The 25,538-nt window shown below is 40.9% G+C and overlaps 1 protein-coding gene across 1 annotated transcript; it reads right to left on the bottom strand.

Moving 5' to 3' along the window:
- Nucleotides 1-1,521: 1,521 nt before the first annotated feature.
- LOC142854937 (pregnancy-specific glycoprotein 22-like) lies at nucleotides 1,522-7,650 on the bottom strand. Its single transcript, XM_075981477.1, has 3 exons — nucleotides 7,152-7,650; nucleotides 4,352-4,711; nucleotides 1,522-1,793 (listed from the first exon to the last, which is right to left on the bottom strand). The coding sequence occupies exons 1-3, from the start codon at nucleotides 7,648-7,650 to the stop codon at nucleotides 1,522-1,524; spliced, it is 1,131 nt and encodes a 376-aa protein (XP_075837592.1).
- Between the last annotated feature and the right edge of the window lie 17,888 nt (nucleotides 7,651-25,538).

The raw sequence follows: 25,538 nt of genomic DNA, 5'->3' as shown, positions 1-25,538 counted from the left end.
GTCCCTCCAAGACCCAATTCTTTGCCTAACCCCAAACAACTGAAGATATTTTCCATGGCCAGGCATCCCTGCAACCATAGCTACTCAATAGTGATGGAGAACTGTAGAATGACTTACATGAAACATGCAAATACCTAGTGTCCCAGAACCTATAGAGGTGGAAGCATGAAGAAACACAAAACTGATTGCATTTATAACTCTTAAGACTGAATCAATAAGTAAATTTGACAAGAGTGAGCAATTTTTAATGATGAAAACAAACAAACCAGGGGTAGAAGATAGGCTGAGGTAGGGGGACTTGTGAGAAATCACTGCCATCTAAGTACTCATGGGGACACCGACAGCTTTCCCTCTAAGACCAGGATCAGCAAGCACAAGGATGCTGCGGTGGCCACTTTTCTTCAGTATTCTCTTAGACATCCTAGACAGAGCAATTAGAAAACAGGAATACATAAAGTGTGACAAATTAATTGGCTATAAAATAGATTTTCAGATGACGCAAACTTATTTTTTGAAAATCCTAAAGATTCAACAGAAGTTTCTGGAACTGGTGAACAAACACACCCATCTGAGCTCACTTCTGTAAACTAATAATGCACACAAAGAATTAAATGTCCTGTTTTGTCCTATGCATAGATAAACTAAGTAACAAGAAAGACTCAAGTAGGACCCATGTGTCTCCCTGGGAAGAAGTAGGATAAATTTTGTGAATGAAGCAGGTGGGGATAGAAATAGTAGGAAATGTGGGGGAAGCTGGGATAGAAGGAGAGAGTACTTGGAGTAATGACTGGGATGGTAGGGCATTTGGGAAGCAATGTGGAAACCTACTACAGCGGAAAGTCCCTGGAATCTACAAGAATGACCACAGTAAAGACCCCAAGTAGTGCGGGCTAGATACTATTAACCAGCCATCTAACCACAGAAGACTTCTAGTAGTGGAACTGGGAAACCTATCCAGCCACAAAATTTTCAACCTACAATCTGTCCTTTCTGTAAGATGTATTGGGGTAGTGGTGGAACAGGAAAAACATTCATGTGCAAGGTCCCACTGTGAATGCCACCCTCAAAGTGAAAAGAGTAAGATCTGCTCTTCATGTAGGACTTTACATCTGTTCATTCAAACTGTGGATCAAAGCTATCCAGAAACCAGCTACGTCCACAGTGAGACATAGGCAGACCCTCCTCCTGTCCCTCTTCCTCATTTCACATAGATGACTGGTGTGCAGCATTAGGCCTAGGCGAATTAGGTAAATAGTGAATAGTAAATACTGTGGCTCCTAAGATCTTTATATTTTTGTTTCCCATATTGATGTCTTTATTCTCCTTTTAAGACAACCTTGCTTTAAATCCTGGCCTTCCTTTGTACACATGTGTATCCCAGGATTATAAGTGTGAGTCACCATGCTGGCGGTACCTGAGTAGGAACTGATTATTTTCACCTCATAAGTTTCCCCCATTTTCATCCCATTGATAAGGAAATGCCAGCATTATTGTGTAGGATGAAGAGAAGTCACTCACCCATCATGGCCAGGAGATTGGGAGACTGGTCTTCATACTGACTTGGTTGGAGACCTCACACTGATATTCTCCAGCATCCTCACTCTTGACAGGATTTATTCTGAGGCCACACTTTGTTGGGGACAAAGTCATCCTCTCTGTGAGGTATAGAGTGTTGTTATTGAAGATCCAACGGATGGAGACATCGGTGTCTGGTGAAATGCAGGTGAAGGTCACAAATCTACATCCTGCGACTGTGGCATCAGTCATTTCAATGAGGGGCTGTGTCACAGACTCTGGAGAAACAAGGGAAGATATCAAATAGCATTAGTCTAGAGAGCTCAACCAGACATTCTCTACTTCATAATTTATAAAGCTTTTAGGGAGAAGAATTTCGAGCTGTGACTATAAACATATCTTGTGCTTTGGATCCACTACTCAGGAACTGTGTGACCCTGATTCAGGCACTGTGTCCTGTCTCAGTTTCCTTGTAATAGGACACATAGTGCATGATCATTGCCGGGTCCATGAGTTAAGCTTAGTTATGAGCAATGGTCTGACCTTGGGTTGGGGGAGCTGCTCACATCAGCAGCATCTGTTACTATTTCCTAGGCTGGACCCATGAAATGAAGGAGGAATCTGGAGTAGCTTCCTCCTCTGCTTCTTTCCTTGGTGCCTTGCCCTTCCTGTGAAGTCTCATAAGCCCATCAGAACAATAGGCTAATGGCCCAGACACCTGTCCACTGAGCCTCAGGAGAAGGAGATGCACAGATGACCTACCTAACTGCAGCTGTCATGGCAGTACACAGCTGGTTCTACACTCTATGGCATAGTCAGACCCATGACTTAGACAGTCAATAAAGCTTTGTTTCCTATCAGTGTTGAGAGGAAATCTAAACAATGACAAAAAAGCTCCCCAGTGTCACCTTGAGTCAGTCAGAGGCAAAGTTTTGGAGTCAGGGCTTCCTGATGTTCTCTGAGAGGATGTCATGGCTTCATCAGCCAGGGACTGCCTGACTCCCACAGTCTTTCTGTAAACATGTACATGTTGAGAACTCTAAGTATCTGCAATGAGGCTGAAATTCTGGAACTCAGTTTACTGAGAACAGGTCCTCCACTCTGTAGGTAAAGACAGGTGAGGGGTTCTGACCTATCTCAATTTATCTATTCCATGTGTGCCCCGCAGTAGGGACCCCAACTCAAGTGAGGGGAAACGATACTGTGAGGGAGGAGCAGGCACAGTCCAGTCTCATAGTTCAGTGTATGAAGTAGAATGAGCCTCACCCAGAAGCAAAAGACCATAGAGAGTCACTTACTCTTGACATAAAATTCCACGGATGCTTTTTTAAATTTGAAATCTTTGTTAAAAACTTCTAGTGTGTACCTTCCTGTATCTTTCTCAGTGACATCTTGAAGCATCAGGGATCCATTATAATACACCATCCCTCTTTGTCTGTATTCAGGTTCCCAGGAGACAGAATTCTTGGCTCTATTGTAGCCTACAATTTTAAGGACCGAGGCCCTACGCCTTGATTTATACCAGGAAAAGCTTCGTGAATCTTCTGGAAGATTATAAACTTGGAGAAGAAAGACTTCCCCTACAGCAGCATACTGAGGCACAGGTCGGATCATGAGTTGTGGAGGACTGAGAGGGTCGCAACACAGAGGAAGGAAGGCTGGAAGGGAACAGAGGGAAATAAATCACTTGGGGATCATTGTGCTTGGTGAAAAGATGGTGACCTCCACCCTGAGCAGATGAACTTGTCACTCAGTCTAGAGTGGCGGGCTTGTCTCTGTATGCCACTTAATGAAGGATGGAAACATGACCTCCTTTCCAATAGTGCCCATGAAAGTGTCGTTTCCTCTGTATGGAACTGTCCCCTTAGGTGTCTACAAAGCTTCTCCCACTGCCCTCAGTCAGACACTGCATACACTCATGCATACTGGGGTTTGAAACTATGCCTCCCCTGACATCAACAGGCCTGGAACTTCCATTTTCTAGGCTTTCCCCCCCAGAATCCTTTGAGGCAACACTGAACTGATGACTTCACCTAATAGTTACATTTGCTGCCCTGTCAAGTAACCCTAGATCTGGGCCTGTGTGGGGGCTGGGAGCAGTCTGATCTTCAAGGTAGGCTTGAGGTCTTTAAAAGACTTTAGTACTAGACTGGCTGGTTTTGTGTCAACTTGACACAAACTACAGCCATTTAGCAAGTCAAGGCCTAAGTTGAAAAAGCCACCACCAGATTTACCTGTGTGCAAACTATAATACAATTTTTAAATTGGGGACTGATACAAAAGGATTCACAATAGTGCAGGCAATTCATAGTCTAGGAGTCCTGGGTAATAGAAGGGCACTGTTTGAGCAAGCATAAAGAGCTTGACAATGGGAAACATTCCTCCATGTTCTCTCTACCATTTCCTGGATTTAATTATGACATTCTCAATTTGGAGCTAAGAAATACCTCAGTTTGACACGGATGTCCTAAAACCATTGTTCCCTATCGGTTTTGAGAGGATGTAAGAGTGGGCACTAAAAAATGCTCCCTGGAGTTACTTAAGTCCATCTTTGGAAAGATGACAGGATCCATGGCCCCCTGGTCCAGAACCTCAAGAGACTGGGCTGACTCTGACATTTTAGGCTGAGTTGTTTTACATCAATATCTTCCTTGATGCAGGTGAAGTTAGAAGATGGAAACCTATCTATGGCAATTTGTCTCTACCAGTGTGTTTTTCACTAAGTACTCAAACCTCCATATAGGGTACAGTGCAGAAAGAAGGAAGGCTAGGCCAGCCATGACAGTCCTGTGTATCTAAACACCCCAGCACTGGACAATCACAGAGATTCACTTACTGTGGACCTTGAGTTGCACTTGTGCCGCTTCAGTTGTCATATCTGTTCTCAGAATTTCTAGAGTGTATAGTCCAGAGTCATTCAGAGTGACATTACGAAGCAACAGGGATCCATCACTGTACAAAGTTTCTCTGCCACTGTATGCAGGCCCCAGCATAGTTGCTTTCCTGTCTGGTATATATCGGGCAGCCACAATGTTCTTGGACTCAGTCATTCCTTTGACCCAGACAAAGCCTACAACATTCTCTGGGGGATTGTGAACAAGTAGAAGAACATCCCCCCATTCTACAACTTTTGGTGGCACTGATTCAATAGTGGGCTGTGACGAGGTAGCAAGGCGTCCACACTTCCAAAGGAAATCTAAAAGGGAAGAGAGAGATTCATCTAAATTGGAACATTTTAATTTAACTAAGATGAAGCCTTGTGTCTGAGCAGCAGTGTCCTCTGCTCACCCTAGGTTTGTCTTACCCTGTCTTACTTGGTGGAGGTCAGCACAAGACCTTCATGTTCTAAGTGTCCCCATACTTATCATTTTAATTATATGACTCTTTCTCTCTCTTTTCATTTGCCCAGATTACAGCAATCAGATCCCTGCTCACATTCATCGTAGATTCGTTTCGGAGTGATTTCTGCCTGACTTCTTCCTCTACAGACCCTATGTCTTCATTTGATGTGGGATTCCCCTCTGTATGCTATGAATACCATTGGTGAATAAAGAAACTGCTTTGGCCTGTAGATATGGCAGAACTTAGGTAGGCAGGGAAAACTAAACAGAATGCCAGGAGAAAGAAGGGCAGAGTAAAAAGAAGCCATGGAGTTGCCACCAGAGACAGACATGTTGAAATTTTGCTGGTAGGCCATGACCTTGTGGTGATGCACAGATTAATAGAGATGTAAGAGTTAGCCAATAAGAAGCTAGAACTAATGGGCCAAGCAGTGATTTAAATAATATAGTTTCTCTGTGATTATTTCTGGAGTCTAGGCAGCTGGGAAAACAGATATGAGATTTCCCACAACATTTACTCTCTGGCTTTGTTGTTTTTCTTCTCTGATGGAGTTTAAACCAATACCTGAATTCACCTTCTAGCTTTCTTTATTTCAAGTCCACTCAAATGGGAACATCATAAGAATGATGATTTGTCCTGTAATTTTTTTAAATGATGCTTAGAATAAACTAGATACATGTGGAGACTGAATAAATAATTGATGTCTCAGAATCCTGTATGCCCATGGGTGTATTTAAGAAAAATTATAGGTTTAGAGATACAGTATTGGATCATTCCATTTGCTTTGATTTTTTTCACTTGAGTGTGTGTAGTGTAAGGGCTAGTCTACAGTCTGTATGTGGGTCCAGAGCACAGTAGTTAAGTGGAGGTCAGAGGACTTCTGTTGATTGGTCTCAGTTTGTCAATGAATCAAATGCTTATATCCACCAAGTTGCCCTGTGTTTTCAATGCTCTTGAAACATGGAATTCACTCCCAGAAGGAAGATGCCAAAACTGCCTTTGAGGTTCCAAAGTAACCAGGTAAGTGATGTGTGGGGGAGAGGGAATCTATTCTCACTGAAGTTACCATTACACTTGGTTCTGACTGAGTTCAAATGCCCAGGATATGTCAGGAGTCTCACATCTCAGATGTATGGGAGGAGGTGACCTGATTTCTGGTAAAAGGCTGTAAGGTTCTTCATTCTGTGCAAGATTTTCAAGACCATGCTCCTATGTCCTCTGTTTGCTGAGCTGTGTAATTGGTTGCCCATGTGCTCCATGGCCTTTCTGAGATGCTTTGGGCTTCTATCTAGTTTATTCCTCTTGTATATCATGCATTTCCTAAGGGAAACACATAAAGTAGGAAACAGAACATGATCCTGTGTCAGTATAGCAGAGACATTAGGTAGCTGGTACATCTGAGAATTCTGTGACCATGATTCCCGAGTCTGTAAAAACAGGAGAGGAACCAGGCTAGCAGGTAAGTTCACAGGTCAGGAAAATACTTTTCTGCCAGCTCATTGTGTGTCCTGATGACATCCTCGGTGATCACCAGGGGAACTACAGCTTATGTCTGGGAAGCTGTCAGACCAGTGTAGCCTGTGGTCATTTGCCTGCAGGAGAGAATTCTCCAAGTTGGATATAGAGGACAAACACTTGTCAGAAGCACTTGTGTCCTTGGTTCCTCTCCTTGGGGACCATGACCTTCATGTGAAATCTCATATACCCAACAGGACAGTTAGCTAATGACTGGACACCTGTTGAGCTATGTTTCCCAGCTGACTCTCCGAAGAAGATGACTAAAGAACATAGCCCAACCAAGGCTCTCATGACAGTGCACTGTCTGATTCCACACATCACAAGATTCTCACCACTCTGCAGCACTGTCCCTGCCATCGGGATATCAAATTTCAACATGTATAAAATGCTTCTCATGGAGGATACTGGGACAGGTCTGGAGCCAGGGCATCCTGGTGCTCACATATCAGTAAAGATTCCATGTTTTCCTCAACCAGGCACAATGTTGAATCCCTTGGGGGTCTTTCTTAAGGAAAATTCCTGGTAAAAACACCAAGAGTCTAGACAGAGGCTGATAGCCTTGTCTGAGTTACCCACCATGCATACATCTATGTACAAGGTGAAGTCAAAAGTCTGTTCTATTGCCATTATTCTACACCATATGTGTCCTGCAATAAATTCCAAAACCCCAACATGGGGTCACAATGCATAGAAAAGGTAGGCACAGATCACCCTACTGTGTGTGTTCAGTGAAATGAACCTCACCCCATTCACACAGTTCACAATAAATCACTTACCATGCACATGGAGATACACAGAAGTGGTTGATAGGATTTTTGCATGTCTATCATAGGTTTGTAGGGTAAAGAATCCTGTGTCATTATGGGAGACCTTTTGGAGCAGCAGGGATCCATTGCGATATATGGTCTCTCTGCCACTGTGCATAGGCCCATTTGTAACTAAACTCTTGCGCCGTCTATACGTTGCAATTCCTTGTTTCTCCATTTTTAGCCCTTTGAACCAGGCAAAGGATTTAACATTCTCTGGCAGATTGTGAACCATAAAAAGAACGTTTTCTCCTTCAGCCACTTCGGGTGGTACTAATTCAGTGATCACACGGGCAGTGGTGGGTAGGTGCCCAAAGATTAAAAGGGAGGCTAGAAAGAAGATGAGAAAAACAACCAATATTAAATAGGTGCAATCGTCACTCAGCTTTGCTGTGTGAGTAGGAGAGTGGCCACCATCTTTTGCAGACATGAGCAACATGACTTCCATTGACTCAGAGCCTCTGACCATGTCATTAACTCTCTTAGGGGCCCCCTACCAGGGTGACTGCCTGCCCCCCCACAGTGTCCCATATACCTCCTCATATAGAGTATTTGATGTGAGGAGCAATGCCTCTCTGGACTCCTCCTCTGAAGAATCCTCACTTTCTAATGTTTTTCTCGGTTCCCTTGTGATTCCAGTCAATCCATGACTTCATCTTTCAGGATATACTGACATCCAGTCCACCAAACTAGGACTTTTTGTTTTTGTTTGATTGGGTTTTGGTTTTAGTTAGTTAGTTTGTTTGTTTTGAGATGGTGTTTCTTTGTGTAGCTTGGTTGTCCTAGAACTTACTCTGTAGACCAGGAGAGGTCACCTGTCTCTGCTTCCCAATGGCTGGGATTAAAGGCCAGAGCTGCCACTGCCCCCACTGAACCAGGAATTTGTAAGGAAAGAATTAGTCTGACCTTTTGGGAAGGTTCAGTTCCTTGAAAAGACTCATACACAAGTCATAAAGGAAATAAAGAAAGAATGGAAGGAGGAATGTGTGTCCATGGATTTCTCTTCATAGTTCCTAGGTTTGGAGCTTATGGCATTAATAATATTCAAATGTGAAATAAATGGTTCTAGAGTTACTTACGTAAATATATGTGTGTATTTGTAAAGACTGGTGTCTCCTTGGGCACATATGAAAATGTATAACAAAAATCTGTGTGGAGGCACTTGTGTCAGTATAAACATGTGTGGGTGCATGCCACAGAAACCTATGTGGATTAGCAGAGCAGAACCTGCAGAAGTCTCTCCATCTACTGTGTGGGAGCAGAGGATTGCTTTCAGGTTGTCATATCTTCCCACAATGAGACATCTTGCTAGCTGTCTGGTGTTTGATTTCTATTTGGAGGACCATGCTGTCATTTTTGGGAATGCTCTTCATTCTCAAGATCCTATCTTTTTTAAGAGACTCCAAACTGCTTCTGAGTTTCCCTTCCCATACAGTCAGATAGTAGGTACTCTTACCTATGAGCAGAAGCCCCTGCCAGGGGGTACACCCCTTGCAGAGTAGCAGAGAAGACTCCATCAATATTCTTACTTACTGTTTCCCCTCTCAGGAGAACAACCTCAGCTTCAACACAGAACTCAGGCTCTGCTGTTCTTCCTCCTTCTGGGCTGTTTCTTGTCTGACAGGAGCACTTCCCAGAACCCAATGGGCTGTGAGTGGTGGGGATTGAGTCCAAAGCACTGCTCAATCCATTTCACTCTCAGTTCTGCCACGCAGCCCTCTCAACTTCCCTTTATATTTTTCTTCCAAGCAAAATATTGAGCAACAAGGTTGATAGGTAGTCACATGCCCTCAGAGAACAATAGATCATCCCAGGGCTGACATCTGGAGCTTCCATCATGACTATGTGTCCATGTGACACGACGACCAATTTGAACACCCAGTCTATCCTGTGTTCTCAATGCTCTGAGAAGATGGTGTTTACTTAATCCCTGCAGGAAAGTGATAGAAATGTCTCTCAGGGCTGGAAAGAGACCAGCAGAGTGATGACTAGGGATGAAGATCAGTCCTTTAGCGCTAATGTCACCAGTCAAATTAATGATCCAGGAGGGAAGTCCAGGATAATTTGGATGAGGAGTTTGATATGCTCAGTGTTGGGGAAGAGGTGACCTGTGTGTCCTTTAAAGGACTGTGGGCTTTCTCTTCCTATAGAGGGTTTCAAGAAAACATTCTAGCATTATGGGTTACATGTACACATGTCATCTCTGATCTTCCTGGGTCACTTTTGCCCTTTTCTAGATGATCCCCTGGTGGTAATCTTGTCTTCCCCTTTGAAAGATGCTAGGATGAAGGAGATCTTCAGGGACTCCATGCAGAAAGGTTTTCTCAGACAAAGGACGGAGCCTGGAGGTCAGAGCAGTGTCTAAGGAGGGCACTCAAGGTGAGTAGGGATGGAGATGGAAAGCAGTCTGCTCAGGGAAACAATTTTCAGACCATTGATCACATGCCCAGCTATTGCCCTCTGGAGATAACTGGGAGAAGTGCAGTCTCATATATAGGGCTATAGCAGCATGGTCAAGAAGACAAATGTGAAAATCCCTGAGACATCCAGCAAGGTGGGATGCAGGGCCTGTCATCCAGATCATCATGCTCTTTTTTTTCTTTTTAAATTATTTTTATTGAGCTCTACATTTTTCTCAGCCACCTCCCTGCCTCTCCCCCATTTAGCCCTCTCTCATGGTTCCCATGCTCCCAATTTACTCAGGAGATCTTGTCTTTTTCTAATTCCCATGTAAATTAGATCTATGTAAGTCTCTCTTAGTGTTCTCATTGTTGTCTAAGTTCTCTGGGATTATGATTTGTAGGCTGGTTTTCTTTGCTTTATGTTTAAAAACCACCTATGAATGAGTACATGTGATAATTGTCTTTCTGTGTCTGGGTTACCTCACTCAAAATAATGTTTTCTAGCTCCATCCATTTTCCCCCCAAATTCAAGATGTCGTTACTTTTTTTCTGCTGTGTAGTACTACATTGTTTAAATGTACCACATTTTCCTTATCCATTCTTCAGTTGAGGGGCATTTAGGTTGTTTCTAGGTTCTGGCTATGACAAACAAAGCTGCTATAAACATAGTTGAGCACATGTCCTTGTGGCACGATTGAGCATCCTTTGGATATATACCCAAAAGTGGTATGTATTCCTAGGTCTTGAGGAAGGGTATTTTCTAATTTTCTGAGAAATTGCCACACTGATATCCAAAGGGGTTGTACCAGCTTGCATTCCCACCTGAAATGCAGAAGTGTTCCCTTTTCCCCACAACCTTTCCAGCATAAGTTGTCATCAGTGTTTTTGATTTGGCCATTCTTACAGGTGTAAGATGGAATCTCAGAGTTGTTTTGATTTGCATTTCTCTGATGACTAAGGATGTTGAACATTTCCTTAAGTGTCTTTCAGCCATTTTAGATTTCTCTGTTGAGAGTTCTCTGTTTAGGTCTGTACTCCATTTTTAATGGATCATTTGATCTTTTGATGACCAATTTCTTGAGTTCTTTGTATATTTTTGAGACCAGACCTCTTTCTGGTGTGGGGTTAAGTGAAGTCTTTTCCCATTCTGTAGGCTGTCGTTTTATCTTGTTGACCATGTCTTTTGCTTTACAGAAGCTTTTCAGTTTCAAGAGGTCCCATTTATTAATTGTTTCTCTCAATGTCTGTGCTTCTGAGGTTATATTTAGGAAGTGGTATCCTGTGCCAATGCATTCAAGTGTACTTCCCACTTTCTCTTTTATAAGGTTCAGTGCGGCTGGCTTTATCCAATTTGATCCATTTGTACTTGAGTTTTGTGCATGGTGATAGATATGGGTCTATTTTCATTCTTCTAAATGTTGATATCTAGTTATTCCAGTACCATTTGTTAAAAATGCTTTCTTTTCTCCATTTGATATTTTTCACTTCTCTGTCAAAAATCAGGTTTTCGAAGGTATGTGGATTATCCCCAAAATTCTACCAAGGAACTTCTAAAATTCATAAACACTTTCAATAATGTAGCAGGATACAAGATTAACTCAAAAAAATCAATAGCGCCCCCCCCCCCCCCGTACACAGATGATAAAAGAACTGGAAAAGAAACCAGAGAAACAACACTATTCACAATAGCCACAAATGGCATAAAATATCTTGAAGTATCTCTAACCAAACAAGTGGAAGACCTATATGACAAGAACTTTAAATCTTTGAAGAAAGAAACTGAAGAAGACACTAGAAAGTGGAATGATCTCCCATGCTTTTGGGTAGACAGCATCAACATAGTAAAAATTGCCATCTTACCAAAAGCAATCTACAGATTCAATGCAATGCCCATCATAATTCCAGGAAAATTCTTCACAGGCCTCGAAAGAATGGTACTCAACTTCATACGGAAAAGCGAAAAATCCAGGATACCCAAAACAATAAAAGAACTTATGGAGGTATCACAATCCCTGACCTCAAACTTTACTACAGAGCTCTAGTACTAAAAGCATCCTGGTATTGGCATAACATCATCATGCTCTTTCAGACTCCTAATCTATTGTGTTGTAGGATGGGACTAGACAGGGTTCCAGATTTGTCCTGGGAAGTGCTTGACTAAAGTTGGAAATGGTGTGAACCCAGAAGAAGGGCATTCTCAGGAGGAGTCTTGTGCTCAGGAAATTTTAGAAGAAAGTCTTAGTCCTGTTTTTTTTTAATCTCTCTTGAGGTCAAAAACTCAAGAGAGATCAAAAGACAGGACACAGCTGGGATGATGGTGTATGCCTTTACTATAAGCATGCAGGAGGCACACCATGTAAATCTCCTAGATCTAGGCCAACCTGGTCTATGAACCAAGTTCCAGGACAGCTGGATTACACAGAGAAATTCTATCTGGTAACGGGGAAGGACACTCATGTAGGGGACAGCACATGCCCTTTCTGGGTAATCACCTCTGTCTAAATCCCACCTTCTCTTTGTTCAGAGGGTGCTAGGGGGTTTGTCCTTGAATACGAATAACATTGATTCAAATAGATGTGCCTTCCCTACTCCTGCTTCCTCCTCTCTGTTTCTTTCTCTTGTGATAAAAACACCTTGAAAAGGAGCAGTTAAGGGGAGAGAGTAGAGTTCATTCCCTTCTGGGGACCTGCTATATTTTATGACTGAAGGAAGTCAAGGCAGGAAAAAAGGCCGCTTGCTGGCTCATCCACAGCCTCACATTCTAGTTCATGCTTAGTTTCTTATACAACCAAGGACCATCTGCCTAGAAATGATGCTGCCCACAGTGGTCTGGATCCTCGTGTATCAAGTAAGAAAATCACTCATAGAAATGTTCAGCCTGACCTGGCATGGTTGATTGAGATGCTGTTTTATGTTTTGTTGCTTTGTTTATTTACTCATTTTTGCATCTTGACCACAGTTTCCCCTGACTCCTCTTCTTACAGTTCTTTGTTCAATTTCTTTCTTCATAGACTTAAAGTTCTTGCATAAAGGTTTATCACTTGATTGGTGTCTTATTTAGGGCTTCTATTGCAGTAACAAGAAATCATGACTACTGCTCTTATAAAAGAACATATTTAATTAAGGTTCCTCCCTTACAATTTCAGAGAATCGGTCCATTATCATCATGGTGGAGACCATAGCAGGGTGCAGACAGATATGTGATTTGAAAAGTACCTAAGAGTCTTACATCTTCCAGGCAACAGAAAATGTTCTGTCTGTCACAAAACAAAGTCGGAGCAAAAGAGTGCTCAAGCCTGCCCCAAGATTGACGCGCTTCCTCAAACAAGGCCACGCTGGAAGTTGTGCAACCTAGTCTCGGATCAGCATATCCTGTCCAGCGGATTTCTGTGCAGCAAGGCACCTGTGAAAATGGACTCTCACTTGGCAGGGACCAGTAGTCCATAGGATAGTGTAGGAGTTCAAAAAGTTCATGCAGCTTGTGGTTCCTTTCTCTGTCATTATTTTACTTACTTATTTATTTATTTATTTATTTATTAAAGATTTCTGCCTCCTCCCTGCCACCGCCTCCCATTTCCCTCCCCCTCCCCCAATCAACTCCCCCTCCCTCATCAGCCCAAAGAGCAATCAGGGTTCCCCGACCTGTGGGAAGTCCAAAGACCACCCACCTCCATCCAGGTCTAGTGAGCATCCAAACTGCCTAGGCTCCCCCAAAGCCAATACATACAGTAGGATCAAAAACCCATTGCCATTGTTCTTGAGTTCTTAGTAGTCCTCATTGTCCACTATGTTCAGCAAGTCCGGTTTTATCCCATGCATTTTCAAACCCAGGCCAGCTGGCCTTGGTGAGTTCCCGATAGAACATCCCCATTGTCTCAGTGTGTGGGTGCACCCCTCGCGGTCCGTAAAAGGCTAATCAACCCAATTATAAAATGGGGCACTGAGCTGAACAGAGAATTCTCAACAAAAGAAGTTCAAATGGCCAAAAGACACTTAAGGTCATGCTCAACTTCCTTAGTGATCAGGGAAATGCAAATCAAGACAACTTTAAGATACCATCTTACACCTGTCAGAATGGCTAAAATAAAAAACACCAATGATAGCCTTTGCTGGAGAGGTTGTGGAGAAAGGGGTACACTTTCTCTATCATTATATTGTTCATTCTTTAGGCAGTTTTTAGTTTTCCTTTGTCAGTCACACATGCAATAGCTTTTTTTCCTCTTTTTAATTAATTTTATTGAGCTCTACATTTTTTTCAGCTCCTCTCCCTGCCACTTCCCTCCCCACTTCAACCCTTCCCCAAAGTCCCAATGCTCCCAATTTACTCCGAAGTCTTGTCTTTTTCTACTTCCCATGTAGATTAGATCTATGTAAGTTTCTCTTAGCTTTAATTTTCCCTAAAAACTATTCTTTTCAAATTTTTTCCCCTAAGACTCAACAGGAGGCTAATGTTTCTCAAATCTTTTATCTGGAATGACTAACTACAAGTCCCAATTCTGGGAACTTTTCTGACTCAATGAAAGTAGTTAAGAACATATGAGAAATCGACACTTGGAACATTAACCATGTCTCACAGTCTGGGAAGGAGAGTAGAGCATGCATACACAGGCTAGGGGAAATGCCTCAGGAATACACATAATGCCAACTTTAGAGGGTAAGCTCCCTGGGCACCAGTAATATAGAATCAGTAATAAGTATATTCTGATGGAAATAATGCATTGTTAAGATGGGACGGATAGATCCATCTTTACCATACATAGGCACTTATATTGGTGAGAAACATATGGTATAGTGGGATGAAAAAAGAGCGTTTGTTGAAGTCTGCCTTTTACAGAGAGATTGGGACCTGCAGCCCTCTTGTATAAGAGGGAACTGTATAAAATTATATCTTGCAAACATGAAATAATTGTCTGGATTTGAACATTGTTACCCTTAAAGCATTGTGCCCATGTCTATTAGTTTTAACTTTGTAACTGCAAGTAGCTACCAGATGACATAAGCGCTCTAAGAGAAGGTTGTGTCTGGCTCGATATTTTATTAAAACCTGCAAAATTGCTGAACTCTATGTCTAGAATAAGGTTATGGAGGGGCTGGGAATGTGTATTAGGGAAGCAAAAGTTGGAACAATTGAGGCTTTCATGCTCATCACAATGTATTCCTTAACTGTGTTGTATTTCCTTTTTATATTTTATTTTTTATTTTTAGAATAGTCTTATTTTACATACCATTCCCAGTTCCCTCTCCTTAACCTCCTCCTCATCCCCCCTACTTCTTCCAAACCCACTACACATCCATTCCTCAGAGTGGGTGAGACCTCCCATGAGGAGTCAACAAAGTCTGTCACATCACTTGAGGCAGGACCAAAGCCCTCTCTTCTGTATCTAGGTTGAGCAAGGCATCCCTCTTATAGGGTATAGCCTCCAAAAAGCCATTTCATGCACTCGGTGTAAATACTGGTTCCACTAATAGTGTCCCCACAGAGAGCCCAAGTAAGACAACTGTCACCCACATTCTGAGGACATAGTTGAGTCGTATACAGGTACCCCAGCTGTCAGTCTCAAGTCAATGAGCCCCAACTTGTTCAGGTCAACTGTTTCTGTGAGTTTCCCCATTATGCACTGGACCCATTTGCTCATATTATTTCTTCTTACTCTCTAAAACTGGATTCCAGTAGCTCAGTCCAGTGCTTAACTGTGGATCTCTATATCTGCTTCCATCAGTTTCTGGATGTAGGTTCTATGATGACAATTAAGGTAGTCATCAATCTGATTACAGGAGAAAGGCAGTTAAGGCACCCTCTCTATTACTGCTTAGATTCTTAGCTGTTTCCCTAGTGCCTGGTTTCTTACTAACCCGATTGTAGCTCCCTCTCTCCAGAAATACCCAACTCGACCTTCCTTATCCCCTATGTTCCCATCTCCACTACCCTACTCTGCTAGAAACTCCCCTTCCCTATGTTCCCAATTGACTCAGGAGATTTTATCTATTTCTAGTTCCCAGGGGATCCATGAATGTCTCTGTTGGGGTACGACTTGTTCCTGGCTTCTCTGGGCTTGTGGACTGAAGGATGCATATCCTTTGTTTTATGTCTAATATGCACTTATGAGTGAATACATACCATGGTTGTCTTTTTGTGTCTTAGTTACCTCACTCAGGATGTTTTTTTCTAGTTCTATCCATTTGTATGTACATTTAAAGGGCCATTGTTTTTAACCACTGCATAGTACTCCATTGTGTGAATGTACCACATTTTCTTAAATCATTCTTCAGTTGAGGGGCATCTAGACTGTTTCCAGATTCTGTCTATTTATGAATATTGCTGCTATGAACATAGTTGAGCAAATGCCCTTGTGTCATAAGTGTGCATCCTTTGGGTATATGGCCAAGACTGGTATTGATGGGTCTTGAAGTAGATCGATTCTCAATTTTCTGAGAAAACACCATACTGTATTTCAAAGTGACTGTACAAGTTTGCTCTACCACCAGCAATGGAGGAGTATTCCCTTTATTTCCCATCCTCTCCAGCAAAAGCTTTCATCAGTGTCTTTTTTTTATCTTAACCATTCTGATAGGTGCAAGATGGTATCTCAGAGTTGTTTTGATTTGCATTTCCCTGATGGCTAAGAATATTGACCAATTCTTGAGGGCCTTTCAGACATTTGAGATTTCTCTGTGGATAATTCTCTGTTTAGATCTGTACCCCATTTTTAAAAAAAATAAAAGAAAACAAACTATCTTTTTTTTTTTCATTTTGTATACCAATCCCAGTTCCCACTCCCTCCAGTCCTAAATTCCCTTCACCTACCTCCCCTATTACATCCCCCATCCACTCCTGAGAGATTCTAAGGCACATTGCTTTGGGGAAGATCAAAGGCCCTCCCTACTATATCTAGGCTGAGCAAGGTACCCATCCAAAGAGTATGAGTTTTGAAAAGCCAGTACAAGCAGGAAGGGGACAGGTAACACAAACTTCCTTAGCATTGTTTCCTAGGTTTGGGGGAATGACTTAGGTCATGTCCGGTCCAAGCCTATTTTGTCATGTAGAGTGAAAACATCTTTTCACCAGGCAACTTCCTAATTTACAATAGAAGGAGCAGAACGACATTAGTATATCCTGACCATTTGTTAGGATGGTGTCAGGTTGTTTTACTAGCAAAGCTAGGTGACCACCTCCTGTGTGGAAGGTGCCAATTTCTCCTTATAAGTTGTTCAGATTCTCTGACCACCAGATGTGTAGAATGTGGGCTTGCATAATTTGGCCCCCACATGCAAGATTTCTTGCTAGACGCACAATGGCTCCCTCAATCAAATATTTCTTTCCTTGCTCTCTTCTCTGTGTTTCCTCCATCTCTAATATCTCATTCCCTCAAGTCCTCCTCCCCGCTTCTCTCTTACTCTTTTTCTTCCACTCACCCCTTTCCCACCTCCACCATGCAACCCAATTTTGTCAGGGTGATCTTATTATTTCCCATTTTCAGGTATATCTAAATATGTTTTTCTTAGTTTCACCTTGTTACTCAGCTTCTCTAGGATAATGGACTATAGGCTTAATATCTTTGCTTTATACCTACTATCCACTTATGAGTGAGTACCATGTTCATCTTTCTGGGTCTGGGTTACCTCACTCAGGATAACTCTATCCATTCTAGTTATATCCATTCACATGCAAATTTCAAGAAGTCATTGTTTGTTTGTTTGTTTGTGTCTTTGTTTTTGTTTTTTACCACTGAGCAGTTCTCCATTGTGTAAATTTACCACATTTTCTTCATTGATTCTTCAGTTGAGGGACATCTAGGTTTTTCCAAGGTCATATGTTGAACAAACGTCCTTGCAGTATGATTGAGCATCCTTTGGGTATAGGCCCAAGAGTGGTATTGCTGCATCTGTATACTATCATATCATGTACAAATAGTGAAAGTTTAACTTCTTCCTTTCTGATTTGAAGCTACTTGATCTTCTTCTGTTGTCTTATTGGTCTAGCCAAATTCCAAGAACTACATTAATTAGATATGGAGAGAGTAGACAGCCTTTTCTAGCTCCTGATTTTAGTGGAATTGGTTTGAGTTTCTCTCCATTTATTTGATGTCTCCTGTTGGCTTGCTGTATATTGGTTTTATTATATTTAGATATGATCCTTGTATCCCTGATCTCTCCTCATTTATCCCTGATGTCTCTTATTTTATTATGAAAGGGTGTTGGATTTTTTGAATGCTTTTCATCATCTAGTGAAATGATCATTTTTTTTCAATTTATTTATATGGTGAATTACATTGATAGATTTTTATATGTTGAGCCATCCCTGCATCTCTGAGATGAAGCAACTTGATCATGGTGGATGATGTTTTTTATGTGTTCTTAGATTTGGTTTGCCAGTATTTTATTTAGTATTTTTGCATCTATGTTCATGAGTGAAATTGGTCTGCAATTCATTCTTGATTGAGTCTTTGAGTGTTTTCCCTATCAGGATAATTACAGCCTCATAAAAACAGTTTGGCAAGTTCCTTCTGTTTCTCTCAGGTGGAACTCTTTAAGGAGTGTAGGTATTAGTTATTTGAAGTTCTGGTAGAATTCTATACAGAAACAATCTAGTCTTGGGCTTTTTTTGGTTGGGAGACTTTTGATGACTGTGTCTATTTTCTTGCAGATTATAGATCTACTTAAATTGTTCACTTGGTTTTGATTTAATATTGCTATATGGTACCTATTGAGAAAATTGTCCATTTCTTTTACATTTTCAAATTTTGTGGAGTACAGGTTTTTGTAGTATGACCTAATAATTCTCTGGATTTCCTCAGTGTCTGTTGTTATGTTCCCATTTTCATTTCTGATATGTTAATTTGGATAGTCTCTCTCTGTCTTTTGATTAATTTGGATAAAGGTTTGTCTCTCTTGTTGATTTCTGAAAGAACTAGCTCTTTGTTTCATTGATTCTTTGTGTTGTTTTCTTTGTTTTTATTTTATTGATTTCATCCCTCAGTTTGATTTTTCCTGTTGTCTACTCCTCCAGGGTTAGTCTGTATATTTTTTGTTTGTTCTTGAGCTGTCAGATATGCTGCTAAGTCATTAGTGTGAGATTTCTTCATTTTCTTTATGAAGGCACTTAGAGCTATTAACTTTCCTCTTAGCACTGCTTTCATAATGTCTCATAAGTTTGGGTACATTGTGCCTTCATTTTCATTGAATTCAACGATGTCTTTAATTTCTTTCTTTATTTCCTCCTTGACCCAGGGATGGTTCATCTGAATACTGTTCAATTTCCATGAGTTTGTAGGCTTTCTACAATTAGTGTTGTTATTAAATTCTAACTTTAAACCATGGTGATCTGATAAGATAGGTGAGTTACTTCATTTTTTTGCATCTGTTGAGGTTTATTTTGTTACTGAATATGTGGTAAGTTTTAGAGAAGGTTCCATGCAGTACTGAGAAGAAGGTATATTCTTTTGTGTTTGGGTGAAATGTTTTATAGGTGTCTTTTAAGTCCATTTGATTCATGATATATGTTAGTTTTCTTATTTCTCTGTTAAATTTCTTTCTGGTTGACCAGTCCATCGGGGAAGAGTGGGGTGTTGAAGCCTTCTACTTTCAGTGTGTGGGATTTAATGTGTGATTTAAGCTTTAGTAATGTTTCTTTTACATATGTGGATGCCCTTGTATTTGGGGCATAGATATTCAAGATTGACACTTCATCTTGATAGATTGTTCCTGTGATGAGTATACAGTGTCCTTCTCCATCTCTTCTGTTTACTTTTAGTTTGAATATATTTTGTTAGAAATTAGGATAGCTACATCTGTTTGGTTCTTAGATCCATTTGATTGGAAAATCTTTTCCCAAATCTTTACTCTAAGTAGTGTTCTCTTTGAGTTTGAGGTGTTTTTCTTTTATAAAACAAAATGTCTTCTTATAGGTGGATTGTGTCCACCGATATTAAGAGATATTATGACCAGTGATTGTTAATTCCTGTTACTTTTCAGTGGTAGTGTTGTATTTCCCTTATTTGGGTTTTCCTGATCAGAGGTTATCTGTTACCTGTGTTTTTTGGGGTGCACTTAGAATCTTTGGGCTGGAGTTTTCTTTCCAGTTCTTTCTGTAGGACTAGATTCGTGGATAGGTATTGTGTAAATCTGGTTTTGTCATGGGATGTATTGTTTTCTCCATCGATGGTGAATGAAAGCTTTGCCAGGATAGCAGTCTGGGTTTGCATCTGTGGTCTCTTAGTGCCTGCTGCACATCTGTCTAGGATCTTTGGCTTATATGGTTTCCATTGAAAAAGTTGGCTGTAATTCTCCTAGTTCTGCCTTTATATGTTACTTGACCATTTTACTTTGCAGATCTTAATATTCTTTCTTTAATCTTTATCTTTTGCATTTTGATTATTATATGGCAAAAGGAACTTTTTTTTAGGTCGAATGTATTTGGTGTTCTGTTAGCTTCTTGTACCTTCATAGGGATGTCCTTCTTTAGGTTGGGAAAGTTTTCTATGATTTTGTTGAATATATTTTCTGTGCCTTTTAGCTGGAGTTTTTCTCCTTCTATTCCTATTATTCTTATGTTTGGTCTTTTCATGGTTTCCCAGATTTCCTGGATATTTTGTGTTAAGAATTTGCTGGATTTAACATTTTCTTTTACTGGTGAATCCATTTCCTCTATACTATTGTTAACACCTGAGATTCTCTCTTCCATCTCTTGTATTCTGTTGGTCCTGTTCATTTAACCAGTTTTTCCATATCCAGAATTCCCTAGGTTTGTGTTCTCTTTATTGCCTCTATTCAGTCTTCAAGTCTTGAACTCTTTAAACTGTTTGCTTCACCTCTTTGATTGTTGTTTTCTTGGTCTTCTTGGGTTTTGTTCAGAGATTTATTCGGTTCTTCCAACTTTTTGTTTGTTTGCTCTTCCATTTCTTTAAGGAATTTTTCATTTGTTCTTTAAAGTTCTCCATCATCCTCATAAAGTTACATTTAAAAATTATTTTCTACTGCTGTATGACTGCTGGGTTCTGGTGTTACCATGTTCCTTTTTAGGTTGTTGAATTAATTCATTCATTGGGCCTACCCATCTCTTAATTCAGTTGGTGCCACCAGTGTCTTTGCCTGTTGGTCCAATCCTTGCAGTGACTGTCTCTGTGTTTGGGAACTGATCTTGGTCTGTACTTTAACTGTCTGTGTCTCAGGGAGCCACTGAGGTCTCTCTTGGTCCTCTCTCTTGGCCTGCTCTCTTGGTTCACTCTCTTGGTGCACTCTGTTCAGTCAGAATTCCTCTCTTGGACAGGACCAAGGTTGCTGGGGATGGGGGGGTGATAGGATGGCTTGGGGGCATAGTGAGACTTATAGATTGCAGAGTTTGGGTTATTATAGCAGCCTACCTGCAGGAAACTCACCTCCTGGCCAGCTAGAAAAGCTGGGGCATGTGGGGGGCAGGGTTTTGCCCTGGAATTGAAGGCCTAGAGAGTGGGGAGTCTGATAAGGAGGGTAGTCACTCACCTCTTGGCCCTCTCTGTGTATTAGCAGGCTGTGTTTCAGAGTTCCAATGTGGTTGCATGGGGATAGGAGGTTTTGGGGACAGAGTGGCACTTGTAGTGTGCAGGGTCTGATGGATGGGATGGGGATGTTGGAGCACCCTACCTGCAAGAAACTTCTGTACCCCATTTTAAAATTTGATTATTTTTTTTCATTTGATGCCAAGCTTCTTGAGTTCTTTGTATATTTGGAGAGAAGCCTCTGTCAGATGTAGAGTTGTTGAAGATTTTTTTCCATTATACAGGTTGCTGTTTAGTCTTATTGACTCTCTCTTTTGCCTTACAGAAGCTTCTCAGTTTCAATAAGTTCCATATATTAATTGTCAATCTCAGTGTCTGTGCTACTGGTGTTATATTTAGGAGGTTGTCTCCCGTGCCAATGCATTCAAGGCTACTTTCCACTTTCTCATCTATGAGGTTCTGCATGGTTGAATTGAGGTGAGGTCTTTGATCCATTTGATATTGAGTTTTATTCATGTCAATATATATGGATCTATTAGCATTCTTCTACATGCCAGTATCCAGTAATGACAAGTAATTGTTAATTCCTGTGATTTTTCAGTGGTAGTGTTTGTCTGTTTCCCTTCTTTGTAGTTTGCTGGTGTGAGGTTATCTGTTGCCTGTGTTTTTTGCATTGCAGTTAGCTTCCTTCGGTTGGAGATTTCCTTATAGTACTTTCTGTAATGCCAGGTTTGTTAATAAGTATTGTTTAAATTTAGTTTTGTCATGAAATATCTTGTTTTATCAATAAATTGTGACTGAAAGTTTTGCTTTATATGGTAGTCTGGGCTTGTATCCATGGTCTCTTCGTGTCTCAGCACATCTGTACAGGACCTTCTGGCTTTCATGGTTTCCATTAAAAAGTCAGGTGTAATTCTGATATGTCTGCCTTATATCTTACTTGCATTGGTAGTTCCTGTTTGTTTACCCAGATTTTTCATTTCCCAATTTCCTTTCGTTTGTGTTTTCTATTTCAGTTTTCAAGTCTTGAACTGTTCCCTTCACCTGTTTCTTTGCTTTTTCTTGGTTTTCTTGAATTTCTTTAAAAGTTTTATTGATGTCTTCCATTTTTTTGCTTGTCTTCTCCTCCATTTCTTTAAGGGAACTTTTAATTTCCTCTTTAAGGGTCTCTATCATTTTCCTTCTTTCTTACTTTCTTTTAGTGTATTTGGTTATTTTTACTGCATCTATGTCTGTGAACTAAAAGTATGCTTTGGATACCCTGGAAATTGAGTTACAGTGGTTTACAAGATGTCATGGGTGTTCTGAAAACAGAACTTGGTTCATCTATAAGAGCAATCAGAGTTCTTAACCACCGAGCCATGTCTCCAGAATTCTCAGGTGCATGTTTTCAGAGACAGATTTGACGGGTAGAAAGTAGTGAGCAAGGAGTTGCTGGAACTATGACTGGAATTGACAGATATGTTTGACAAATCTGGATTAGAAATTTAGGATGCTAACTTTCAACATAAGACCATTTTTACAAATATCCAGGATCTAAGGCCAATTCCCAAAGGATTGCTTCTCAAAAGATTACAGTGAGGTATAATGAGAGAAAAATGGTAAAGTTGTTTGAAATCAGTGACTCCTTGTGCAGAGAGAGTCCATACAGATGCAGGATATTTTGCAAGGTACAAAGCAAAGCTCTATTCTTAGCCTTCCTGGAGTAGTGATAGCAGTATGCCAGAAAATATAGGATTTCCTGTATAGAAAGTGGTTTTGGAGGTCCTCAAATATGGCAGAAATTCTCCAGAGGTGGATTCTCTTTAGCTCTAGAGTAAAACTTAACTCCCCATTTGTTTTCATTTCATAGAACAGACTTTTCTTCAAAGTGAGAATAACCATGTTTAACATCTGTGAAAAACAGCTGCTCCTGCTCCACATACACCTGAGCAGGCCTCCAGGGTGAAGACACTAGATACGTGGTTGTAAACAGACAGCTTGTCTCTCACCCATTGCCTGTGTCTCTTTCTCAGTAACAGCAACACATTGTTAATAAATGTTGCCTTGGTGACCAAGTAGCCTCAAATATGAACATGGTCCTGCCACTGGGATAGGACAGAATCTAGATCAGCACCATCTGTTACTAATTGCCTACAGGAGAGAATTTGTTAGACTTAATCCCTAAGGACATGGAGTCATGTGGAAGACCTGTGGCTTCTTTTCCTCAATTCAATATCCCTGAACCTCTTGTAAAGTCACATAAGTCCATTAGAACAGATGACTAAGGGCCTGGTCTCTGGAACTGCTGGGATCTCTATACTGAGACTCAGAAGAAGATGCCCAATTGACTAGTGGATGTCTAGGTACTATGTGGAGTTCATTGATGGTGGAGATAGGTTACCTTGGGAAGGCTCTGCACAAAGGTGCTAGGAACTGAACTCAGGTCCTCTGGAAAACCAATGTGTTCTGTCAAATACTGGCCCATATCTCCATCTCTCCATTCTCATTCTCCTCCATTTTCCCTTTTTGTTTGCAGACAACCCCGAATTCATCTTCTAGATGCCTATCCGCCTCCTGATTCACTGCAACTAGGACTTTGTGAGAACAGAATGCTACTCCTCTTTTGGAATGCTCCACTGTTTGGAAAAGGCTCAGACACCTGTCAATAAATGAATGAATGCTGATAATACAAGGGCACTGACTTGAAGAAACCTCATGTTGATAGATAACAAAATAGGCTAATGTCACAGTCTGGCTTTTAATTTGCCATTACTTTTAGGTATGTATATGAAAGAGAATATGTGTATTTATTCATGCATATATCAATGTATGGGTGAGAAAATGCAACTCCACATATATGCATGTTAGACAGCAAGAGAGTGTTACTTCTCCACTTTTACCAAGTTGTAAATCAGCATGTCAGCCTTGGCAGAAAGTGTTTTTACCTCTTGAACCATTTTGGTGGCCTACCCTGCTCTGATTTTCACTCAAATGATGACACTAGTATAGTTTCAAACAACAATCTTTAGAAAATAATGACCAATGATAATAAACTTTGAGTAGAAAACAATCTGGTTGCTCTCCCTTACTGTTTCCAGTTCACCAGGGCTTCCTGCTACTGAAACTATGTCCCTCTCTCCCTTTGGGTTATAGGAACAAATTCTCAGTTCCCTCTTAAGTTCCTATCTTAGAAGACTCTAACCATACTGTGTTCCCATCCAATGTCAAGCCATGGTCTCTGCAACTTTGTGTTACGACACATGTTTGTAGTATAGCCCAGGTTCCTACAGCCTTAATCAGGCCACATCTCCTACAGTTCACTCTAGGACAGAGTGTGCAGGAGCTGTCTGTGCTGTGACCTGACAACTCTCAGTTTACAACACCTGGCTCTCCCCCAAAACTTGTCACATACAATAGACTGAAGTGAACACAAAGTGGGAAACTTCCCTCTGCCCATATAAGGTTATAAAAAATTAGACCTTCTGTTTGTCCTAGGAATCTGGAGAAAACTGTTCAATGATGTATCCCAGAAATGGAGAGTGCTCTCAGAAGAGGCTTCTTAATCTACTTCCGTGACCAGTCTCATGGCAACAACTTTTGTTCTCTCACTCTCCCTTGCTCTATCCTATTTTCACTCATTTTAAAGCCTTTAAAGGTACCTTTTAGAGTTTTCTAAATACTTATTGCAATTGAAGCATTTTCTTTCATCATTATTACCCTCTACCTCTCCCCATGTCTTTCAGTCACTTTCTAATTCATGCCTCTTCTACAATTATCATTATTATTATTACAATTGCCTTTACTGATTTATTTTTACTGTTAATAGCAATTTATTATTAGCAGGTGGAGATTTAAAACTGTAAATATTGGAAAATATATCATTTCTAGTTTAGATCTATATTACAGAATAATTTGAGAATTAAATTTGTAGAAATAAACTAATGAAAAATGGACTGACTTACATCCATGGGAGCAAGCAAGGCCCAAGAAATCTCCACAGGAGCAGGCAAAGCCTAACCAATCTCCATGGAAACAGGCAGATCCAACTTCTGGGAGTACCAAGTGACCTCTGAGAGTGCTGAGTGACTTCTAGGAGCACCAAGCAACCTCCAGCAAGACTAGAACTGTGGCCCCAATTCTATCATAAGGAGCAATCATCTGAGCCTTGGATCCACTGGAACCTAGAGTGGTGATCACCAAAGACACTGCCCAACTACAACAATTGGAGGAAAAGACGGGTAGACAACAAGGTAAGAACACAGTAAACAACACTAAGAACAAGATAAAAAAAACAAAACTTAATGGATCTATAAAAACAAGACTTGAACACCCCAACACAGAAGAAGAAGTAGCAGTAGCAGTAGCAGTAGCAGTAGAAGAAGAAGAAGAAGAAGAAGAAGAAGAAGAAGAAGAAGAAGAAGAAGAAGAAGAAGAAGAAGAGGAGGAGGAGGAGGAGGAGGAGGAGGAGGAGGAGGAGGAGGAGGAGGAGGAGGAGGAGG

Source organism: Microtus pennsylvanicus, chromosome 1 (assembly GCF_037038515.1).
Source record: "Microtus pennsylvanicus isolate mMicPen1 chromosome 1, mMicPen1.hap1, whole genome shotgun sequence".
NCBI classification, from domain to species: domain Eukaryota; kingdom Metazoa; phylum Chordata; class Mammalia; order Rodentia; family Cricetidae; genus Microtus; species Microtus pennsylvanicus.
This window is presented reverse-complemented; position numbering and strand designations above follow the sequence as displayed.

Coding starts and splice junctions, on each gene's coding strand:
- LOC142854937 (XM_075981477.1), bottom strand. CDS start 7,650: ATGGTCAGAGGCTCTGAGTCAATGGAAGTCATGTTGCTCATGTCTGCA. Junction 4,712..7,151: donor TGTGTATCTCCATGTGCATG/GTAAGTGATTTA, acceptor CTTCCCTTTTAG/ATTTCCTTTGGAAGTGTGGA. Junction 1,794..4,351: donor AGTGCAACTCAAGGTCCACA/GTAAGTGAATCT, acceptor TTGTTTCTCCAG/AGTCTGTGACACAGCCCCTC.